The 10,711-nt window shown below is 39.4% G+C and overlaps 1 protein-coding gene across 1 annotated transcript in view; it reads right to left on the bottom strand.

Annotated features, from left to right (window-relative positions):
• Window positions 1-10,167: 10,167 nt before the first annotated feature.
• dph1 (diphthamide biosynthesis 1) overlaps window positions 10,168-10,711 on the bottom strand; it is a 49,790-nt gene continuing 49,246 nt past the window's right edge. Inside the window, exon 12 of the mRNA XM_030777739.1 lies at window positions 10,168-10,483. Coding sequence (XP_030633599.1) covers window positions 10,403-10,483 — 81 coding nt within the window. The 3' untranslated portion in view covers window positions 10,168-10,402. The remainder of the gene's footprint in view (window positions 10,484-10,711) is intronic.

Genomic DNA, 10,711 nt, shown 5'->3' with positions numbered 1-10,711 from the left:
GGGTTGATTCTCTGGACACATTAAGACGAGTACGGTACTTCAGAGGATTTTCAATGGAGAACATATATTAGCAGCGAAATTTAGTTCAAAAGTAGTCTTCACCTGTAGAAGAGAAAAACACTCTGATCTGTTAAAAATGTATTAATAAGTATCTTAAATCAAAAATCTGATTTCTCATCAATATTTAGTTGTCTTGGGTTAATTACAAAGACACAGACTCTGTCAAAAACGATAGCTTTTGTTTCCTACAACTTGATTGTTTTACATACAGTGTGTAACAGTCTGAACCGTAGTGACGATACACTATGTGTTTATATAATCACACTAAATGCCTATTACTGGGACCACTACATCATCAGCGGTGTTTCTGTTGTAATATCTAAAGTTATTATAATGCTAAATCATATAATCTCTGTTTCCTTATACTGTTGCTGCACTGACACAGTTGCATAGCAATTATGAAAGTACTATTACTGCCTCTAATGCTGCCAGTAGTAGCTGTATGAGTAATTACTGTAACAGCTGTAGTTGAAGAGGTAGCAATATTAATGGTATTCCCCTAATCTCCATCATTATCTCTGTGGTGGTAATGATGGGGAAGTTGTAGCTGCTGTTACTGTAAAAGACAGAGCCGCACGGTTTGTTGGAAGCTTTTCTTTCGCTCTCCCTCGTTCGGAGAATTTAGATTGCTCTTTCAGGAAGTCAGACTGGTTTATGATGTCATCACACGTAGACATCATTGGCATTGAGGTCAGCCCACGTTACTCAATTTAGCTTGCATAACACAACACCCCCCCCCCACACACACACACAAACACACTCCACCCACCCTCCTCTCTCCGTCAGCCAATATCCCGACAGTGAGTCAGTCAAAGATAATCTGCATTGCAATCAATACAGAGGAGCGGAAGTGGGCCAGTCAGTTATAGACTTTGAGCTGTGTCATTCCAGGGCCAGCAGGAGGTTTGTCTTCCAATTTCAAAACAACGTCAGGGGCTGACTGGAAACCTCCTGCGCAAATATCACAAGTAACAATACCAAACCTTGTGCAGAGAGGAGGAAGCAAAATAAAATCTCACAAATGAGTGAGCAGAAGCCTCCAAAAAAAAAAAAAAGATCTGGACTAAAAACTGTCATCATAAATTGGCGTGTCTAAGGACGACAGTAGTGGTTTGACAAAGAGTGTAATATCAATCAAAAAGAAATGAGGAAAAGGAAAAAAAAGGGGGGAAAAAGAGAGAAACTTACACCGGAACATAACAAGTTCCACTTGAACAAATGTAAGAGAAAATGTGTTGAAACAGAAGAGGAGAAAATACCTCCAAGGTCAGTGCATCAATACCTTGGCTCTAGACTGCTTACTGCTAAAAGTGACTGAAAGCACAGTAACAGTCTACAGTCATGGCTACTGACGTCTGGCAAGGCTCTGCAGACTGATGACAGCTTCTCTGATGTGCTTGAGATATATACATATTTATATATATAAAAGGCCCATGTCATTTCACTGTCCCATGACTGTACAGTGTCAAGGACAGAGAGAGAACAGGAAGTGGAGAGTTACTATGACACTTCCTTTGGAAAACCCTGCACTGAGTATGTGGGTAGTGTCTTGGTGCTACCAGCCAATCAAACTTCTCTGTGTACCGTTTCCACTGCAAAACACCTTCTTCTTGCTGTCTCCATGGTGACCGTGGCTTTAGATTGTTACTGTAGCAACAGCACTGTTGGTAACAGTCTACAGCCATGGTCGCTAGGGGGCAGGCATCACAGCAGCAGAGGTGTCCTTGTTCCAATCCATGGAAAAGCTCTGATTTCAGCCTCAGGAAGGAATTGTGTCTGCTTTGTAATATTACTGCTTTCAAATATATCAGAGAGAGGAAAAGAGGAAGAGCGTGTGTGTGTGTGTGTGTGTGAGTGTGTGTGAGTGTGAGAGAGAGAGAGAGAGTAATTAAATCTTGGCTTTGCAAAAGGGGGAAAGAACAAAACAAAAACAGAGACATCTTAAAGAGTATTGTTACTGAGATTATGTTTCAATGCTACTGTGCTAATATTCCAAAGCTGCAGCGATCCACTATAGAGCAGAAATGAACCTCTAGTGAGTGAACAGCCTATGTACATTCAGGTATACATATTACAGATATATATATATATATATATATACACACACACACACACACACATATATATATATATACACACACACACACACACACACACACACACACACACACACACATACATATATATATATACACACACACATATATATATATATATACATACACACACACACACACACACACACACATATATATATATACACACACACACACACACACACACACACATATATATATACACACACACACACACACATATATATACATATATATATATACACACACACACACACACACACACATATATATATATATATATACACACATACATATATATATATATATATATAATACAGATTTTGTAACTACATATTTTAGATTTGGATAATGACAAAGGAAGGGATGGTTAAATTTCATGTCAGCTGACATACACAAAAAACAGACAAATACAATGTCCGCAGAACTGTCAGCATCTCTTACTGACACTGACATAACTGTAGTCTTATTAGCTCTACACTAAGCTCTCCACAGTCTCAGCAGCAGACAGACAGAGAGAAATGATTTCTATAGTGTGTTCTTCAGCTATAGGAGAGGTGACTGGACTTACTCTGATGACATACTGTTTCCTACGGAGCACAGTCATGTCTACAGGACTCAGTAGCATTGCTCTCTCAGCCTGGAGTGCTTAAACACACATAAAACATGCATGAGCGTGGACAGGTGTGAATGAATATCTGTAAAGACAGTAAGGACTGGGAGAAATACTGCCACTCTGACACTGAGACTGAATCTGGGGCTGCTTCACTTGATCTTTGGTACCAGTGCTGTTCTGTGACTTCAGGCTAGATACAGACTGTGATTAAAACAGGTGTATTTTTTGTTATGAAGCTCTAAAAGAGTCAAAGGCTTATCAATTCTTAGGCATTAAAATGTCCATAACGTTCTTCTTTTTCTTTACTGGGCATATGGATTATGGATTAAAGAAAACAAAAATGTTTTAAATGAAGTTTTTACAAATGTAATGTGAAATCATGATGATTCAATAAATGACGAAATATGATATCAAAACAAGTTGTCATTGCCTATCTCATGTTCACTGCTTGCGTCTGCTTTGAGAACAAACAAGACAGAGAGAGAGAGAGAGAGAGAGAGAGAAACGAGCGAGCGATTTGATGAGAAAGTGAACGGGTGGCTCAGTGAGTAACTGAGTGAGTGAATGAGTGATTGAGTGATTGAGTGAACAAACGAGTGAATTAGACTCTGCTTCCCCTACAGTAAGAGTCTACATGCTGGTAGTTGGATCATATGTCACATAAATCTCTTACTGTTTAGGGAGTAGAGCAGTGATTGGTGGAGACACTTCCTGTTTCACGCTGGCACCCACAGAGTAAAACTCAACGCAAGACTGGAGACCAAGACTGCAAGACTGCATCTGCTCCCAGTCTCTCTCCTTATACATCAACAGCAGCTTACCCTGCAGAAGGGGGGAAAAAAGACCCTGTGTGCTTTAGTCAAATGGCACTGAGAATAGGGGCATCATTCACACAGATGTTAGACATAGAGTAAATGAGTTTCCTGGTGTGAATATTGTAGAATATTGTAGACTGTCGGGCCAGATGTATTGTATCATAGTGATTTGTGAAACAGCAACCAAATAATGATTTTTTTTTTCTTTTGTTCTGGGTACTTTTTAATCAGACAGAAGAGCACATGGCGAAATGGTATGAAATAACACACACACACACACATTTCTTGAGATATATCAAACTGTCTTCATAATTCATTACAATAATTTCAACACTGTCACAGAGAGGGGGACAAAAAAGAGAAAGAAGAAAGAGAAGGGAAGGGAATGAGAGAGAGAGAGAACGAGAGAATGAGAGAGAGAGAGAGAGAGAGAGAGACAGAGAGAGAGAGAGAAAGAGAGAAGCAAGTCATGACTAAGCAGTTGGAGAAACACTCAAGTGCAGCGGAAGAAAGAGAGAATGAGAAAAGATGACATACAGCACTCAGTCTGCCCGCTGCTTTGCAGAGGTTTGAAATGGATGATGACTTTTTTTCTCTTTTTTTCTCTCTCTTTTTCTTTTTGCAGGGGTGTTTTTTGGCTTTATGAGATAGGACAGACTGACCTCCTACACAGAATTACTCATCTCACTTGAATTTTTTTCTCACTCCTCATCAAATTCTTTCATTCCTGTCTTTTTCTTTCTTTCTTTCTTTCTTTCTTTCTTTCTTTCTTTCTTTCTTTCTTTCTTCCTTTTCTTTTTTTTTAACAACCTAAATTGCTGTTCAGGTCTTTTTTCCCTCCACAGCACTGGTTTAATTTGAGATTCAGCTCATGTTAACATTAAAACACCTCTCTCTGGGTTCACATGAAAAAAACCCCCAAAAACTCAGTTGATCCACTCAGTGACTGGAATTCACACCACTTTCACATTGTACTATTACAGGACACAGGAGGCAGTGGAAGGCATGTCACTGACAAAGTATGACTGTTATAGTGAATGAATGATACACTTACATCAAATGGAGTCTAATGTCTGTGCAGTTTAAACCATTTCCTCTCTCTGTCTCTGTCGCTCTCTCTCTCTCTCTCTCTCTCACACACACACACACACACACACACACACACAATGTTATCTTTGGCTCCAGTATCAGATACAAATCCAGTTAGCCATCCATGAACTCAGATGAACTTCAATAGGATCCATAGGACCTCCATCCTTTTGTCACTTAGGTACACTCTAACTTCTGGATGAACTTTCTCTCCCCCTCATTCTTTCATTAATCTTTTCTAACCTTTGCAAAGAAATATTCCTCTTTCTCTCTCTCTCTCTCTCTCTCTCTCTCTCTCTCTCTCTCTCTCTCTCTGCCATCTGTTTCCTGTCTAAAGGCAGTGATCCAGATGTGGTGCGGTATGACACAGCGGGGGCCTCTTGGCTGACCACAGACATCTGGAACACAGGCATAATGAGAATTTGACATTTTAGGTCCCACCGTCTCCTCCCTGCACTGAGAAATTAGACAGAAAAGCCACTGGGGGTTACTGGGTGTGTTTTTTTCTTTTTTATTATTGGTGAGTCCTCACAAACTTAATGGAACCAGACAAATCCGCCGGTAATAATTCTGTTTTGTTTAACACTCAGAGGGGTGTTCTTGATTACAACCATCAACTTAATTACTCAAACTGTCACTGTAAATCTACAAAAGAGAGAGGAAACTAAAGGTCTCCATAAATGTCTTCCGCACATTGTGCATAAAAGATATGACAAATTCCTTTGTATTACAATAAATACTATATCATTCTCACTCAAATCTATTAAAGATATAGTTGTAGAAAAACTAAGCTTAGCATTATTTATGATTACAAAGATAAGCTTAGAACAAACTTTACAATTGGTACCGTTGAAAAAAAAAAATAAATAAAGTGTCAAATCCTTTGCCTCCACAGGGAAAGGTACAGGTGTTTTAGAGTGAGAGAGGAGGGAAATGCGGACTCTGTGCTTTGGCTGCATCCCACCCTGTCCCTCTCTCTGCTGTTAGACCACTGACCTGTTCATTTCAAAGCCACATCTCAAAATGAAAACAAAACACTCAGTTCTGTCATGTCATGGGTTCACTGCAGTCGTATAACTATTCAGAGCATAAAAAAGAAATGGCAGCGGATGGGAAAATGAGACCCGGACAAAAAAAAAAAAAAAAAAAAGCTACCACAGAACATAAGTGTTTGTAAACATTTTACAACCAGTTAGTTCATTTTTTTCAGTTTCATTTTTAACATTTTTTGCTTATTTTTCTTGTAATTATTTTGTGGTGTTCTTTTCTCATGTGTACATATAGTATAATTTTGGGTTTTTTGAATAAGGACCCATTTGGTCATGGTCTAAATTAAGAACCTGTTAAACTGGAGGAGAGGAATTCTAAAAGTGTGTGTGATGGAGAGCGAGAGAGAGAGAGGGGGGGGGGGGGGCAACAGAAAAGGAAGAAGAGACAGTGGTTAAATTAAGCCAGCCCTTCCTGTTTGAGGAAGATAAACAGTTTGTTAGTCATTTGACTGAAGCTGTTCTTTCTCTGCCTCCCTCAGTCCAATGCTTCCCAGAGACAGCCATTACACACACAAGTACACACACACTCTGCCTGAGTCATCAAAATGCATAAATAACAACATGAATACCACACTGCCTTTGTTTGGAGGACAACTTTATTACTATATATATTTATCAAATGACGTTTGCTTTGTGATTAACATTTCTCTTGTTTAGTACATGAACTTGCTGTTGTGGACATGCTTCGATATTAGTCATTTAGAATAAAAGTGCAGCATTTTATAATGAAACGGGGAATCCCAGATACAAACAGAAGTGAAAATCAGTTTATTGTCCATGGCAAACACAGGAAAAGATCATAAAATGACACAGCACAAAATCTGACACAGAGTTAAGTGCATGTGGTCAAATGATGAAAGTCACCATTAGAAATATGGGCACAGTCATTTTTCTGTACAAATTCACCTCTGTTTGATAAACAAAGACTGGAAGTCTTTTCACCACATCACTCTTCAGTGAAAGAAGGTAAGATTGAGTTAACGTTACTCCTCAGCCCACTGGCCTTGTGAATGCATTAGTCGTAGTCAGAGACAATCCTTGTTCACCTGACAGGAAATGGAAGTGTATGGCAAAGGAAATGTGAGAACCAAAACACAGAGAGAGAGAAAGAAAGACTAGTACATATGGAAACGATCAGCTCTAAGGATACCTGAACCAGAAGAGGACACAAGATTCTCCATACACGCTTACTCACAAAAAACCATAAGAGCATAGTTAATGCTGACCACCTCAGTGGTACTCTCTGGACATGTTGAGAGCTCCACCTAATGGTGACTGAGAAACACAACGACCGAAACGGGCTGTTTGAGACGATCACCTGCCAGAAAATCTTGCCTATCGTAAGACCGTGGAACATGTTAGCTTAAATCAAACTCTTATTAGCCATCTAATACAACATCTAAATACAGGGCCACTGTCTGAACATGGGCAGTTACACCCAATACTAACCCCGCCCTCTGTGGACAGACAGATACAGTAATTAGAATTTGTGTACCATTTGATAATGTAATATGATTTCGTTTATGAATTGTGCGGGTGGTTTTTAACCTAATCTACTGAAAGCATAAAACCTAATTTCAAACCCATTTTCATATCAACCTGTGGAAAAAAAAACTGGAAAAAGCAGCATGCTAAATTTCTCCAATGAGAATCCAGGTGACGGTAATTCATTTGGTCTTGTTTATTATTTGATGTTTAATTCATTTGGCCTTGTTTATTATTTAATGTTTAATTCATTTGTCTGTGTTGCTAACACAGTTCAGCCTGGTTTCTACTTCCAGAGATAAGTAACTGAGGGCGGAGAGCAGAAAAGCCCATTTTCTAACATTTAAAAGGTCTGTAGTATTATAATACTGTCCATTCCATTTAGGTCAGTGTTGTAGGGCCAGGCAGACTGTTTTCTTTAGTGTTAGAATTAGACACACACTTGTGGATCTACACATCTTCACACGCACCTGTTTGCACGCATTCGTGTACTTCTCCCTACAAGTCCATATATCTTTGCATTCGCACATTTACACAATTAAAGTAGTAATTTACACATTGCGTGAACAGAAGGGTTATGTAGAGAACCTTCTTGTGGGTGGGTCAAAGGTGTTTGGGTGGGTAAAAGTTAGACAAGGTCAGAAGTGCTTGTGGTGTCTTTGTATATCTGTGCCCGAGAAGTTGTTTTCGTTTGTCGCAGTAACATCTTGTGCGGGAGCGGCTTTTTTCCTCTGGTCTTCGTTTATAACATAACTTCTCAATAAAAGAAAACTTTAAAAAAATCCATCTCTGCGCCCTTTTTTAAAAATCTTTACAAACACAAATGCCAACATTTTGGTGCCATGACCTGGATGGAATAGAGACTTAATGAAACATTCTTCGGAGAACAATGGGCTCTTCCATACACCGTAGCCAAGGGGAGTCAACGTCCGGAGACGAAGGCAAAAGTGTTTCACGTTTCTCTGTTCTAACTCCATTCGAAGTTTGAGGTCTGCATACTGTTGAATCACCCGGACTAAGAAATACGACTAAGTTGGAAGAAATGGTGCACCTGTGTTTATTTAATCAGTAGACAGTATGGGCAACACAGAGAAAGACACTACATATAAAAGGGGGGATTCTGCCTCCTGATGCATCACTGACAAGGATGGGGTGGTTAAATGGTTTAATTGGCATTTCGATCTTGCTGTTACAGAGAGAGAGAAAAGAAAACTTCATCAAAATTCGTCTCTGTGCCCTTTTCTTTTATTTTTTATAAACACAAAGTTATGCTGACATTTCATTTTTCTCTTCATGATGGCACCTGTACTCAGATGTCAGATGTGTTACTCCTTAAGACTATGGAGCATCATTCTCAGTGTAGTACAGCTGTTACCCCACTCCTCCTCATTCACTGTACAGCATGACTGAGAAAGAGTAAGTCCATTAAAGGTCTGTAATGTGGTTCAATAAAGTTTTAAGAAGTAAGAAAATAATTATAAAGGTCAATCAGTGTTTACCTATGTTGTATGCGTATGACCTCACCATCAGCTCTCAAGTAGAGTCCACAGTGTCTCTGGATCCAGACTACATTATAATTCACACAGATTTATAATCCCGTATCACCATTCACACAGATTTATAATCCTGTATTATAATTCACACAGATTTGTAATCCTGCATTATAATTCACACAGATTTGTAATTTCACATTATCATTCACACAGATTTATCATTCTCATAACTGTTTTTCCTGGTCTGAATTATCAAAGAGCCAATAAAGGACAGGAGAAGGAGTTAAACACAAAATTTAACATTACATTTTCAAACACACATCTCAAAGACTGCCTGATGCATAAATTCTTTTTATTCTAAAGGATTTCTGATGTTGTTAATGAAAGTTCAAAAGCTTGAGCTGCAGAGGAGAAAGAGAGAAAAAAGTGTTTTATCTTGCTGTACAGGAGCAATTCTCCAGCCCGTTTTCACTTCATGCTAATGTTTTTCTTTTTGCTATAGAAAGTCTGAAGGTCAGAAACACAAAGTGACTGGCAGTTCTCTCCCTGCCCAGAGACAAGAGGACTACATCAAACTAAAGCCACTCACATGTTCCAGTCTGACATGCACAATACCAACTCAGCCTGAAATACACAATACCAACTCAGCCTGACATACACAATACCAACTCAGCCTGACATACACAATACCAACTCAGCCTGACATACACAATACCACCTCAGTCTGACATACACAATACCACCTCAGGGTTAGAGAACTGCACTCTCCTCCACAACCACACGCACACACACCAAATACGCACACATTAACAACCACACACACACGTACATACACACACACGCCAAATACGCACACACACACACACGTTACTCTGTCTCTCTCACTCACTCTAAGACACATATCAAATATATACACACACACACACATACATTACCCTGCTCTCTCTCTCTCTCTCTCACACACACACACATAAATCTAACCAACAGACACATACAATGCTCTGAATCTTTTTCTTTCTCACATACACACACTTGCATGGATTACTCTGTTCTGTTTCACTTATTGTAACAGATACACACATATATTAGTCTACTTTCATATACACGCATGCAAACACACAAACACATATGTGCATGTGTGTATATGACAGTAGCCTAATATATGTGTGTCTGCGGATTTCTCTGGTCAGTCTCTCTCAGTCACAGAGACACACACCAAAACACGCCCCAAACACACTGACACTTACATCTCTCACTCACTCACACCAACACCCCCCCACACACACACAGACGAACCTATTAGTCTCATACACACACAGTCCCACACATGCACATCAAACACACAAACAAACACATCACTTTGCTGTCTCTCCCCCTCACTCACACACATTCAACACACACACACACACACACACACACACACACACACACACACACACACACACACATCAAAAGCGCAAACACACACATAAACAGGCCTACAGAGCAGCTACTGTGTGACATTTTATCTTCTTCTTGTACAATGACAGTAATTGATGCACTGTGGTTGACTGTATGCTAAGATCCAGGGACAGCTTTGATAACAAAAGAACCATGAAATGTCGGACGACAAAACTGGGTGCCCTGCTTTGATTGGCTGACATGTCTCCTGCAGATGGAGCTGATAAGCTCTGGTTGGCTGCCAAGCCGGCATTGCATGTCATTCTCCCTGGCAACCACAGGGGGCACACTGCTCACGTCCACAGCCTTGAGAGGCAGCAACTGAGTTGGCAGCAGCCTTCTGTGAGGGGGAAATTAATCATAAAAAATCATTTCAAAAAATCATTAAAAATACTTTTAGAATTTATTTTACTCCAAAATATTAACCCCAAACAGACCAGTTACTGCTTTACCAAACAGTATTAAAAATGCAATTAATAACTTATCTTATTTTAAAATGCACTTCCCTCATTTATGTTACAAGAGGTTTTTTTTCTGGGTCAAGATACTAAATATACAAACCAAATCA

The sequence above is a fragment of the Chanos chanos genome, chromosome 6 (assembly GCF_902362185.1).
Source record: "Chanos chanos chromosome 6, fChaCha1.1, whole genome shotgun sequence".
Lineage (NCBI taxonomy): Eukaryota > Metazoa > Chordata > Actinopteri > Gonorynchiformes > Chanidae > Chanos > Chanos chanos.
This window is presented reverse-complemented; position numbering and strand designations above follow the sequence as displayed.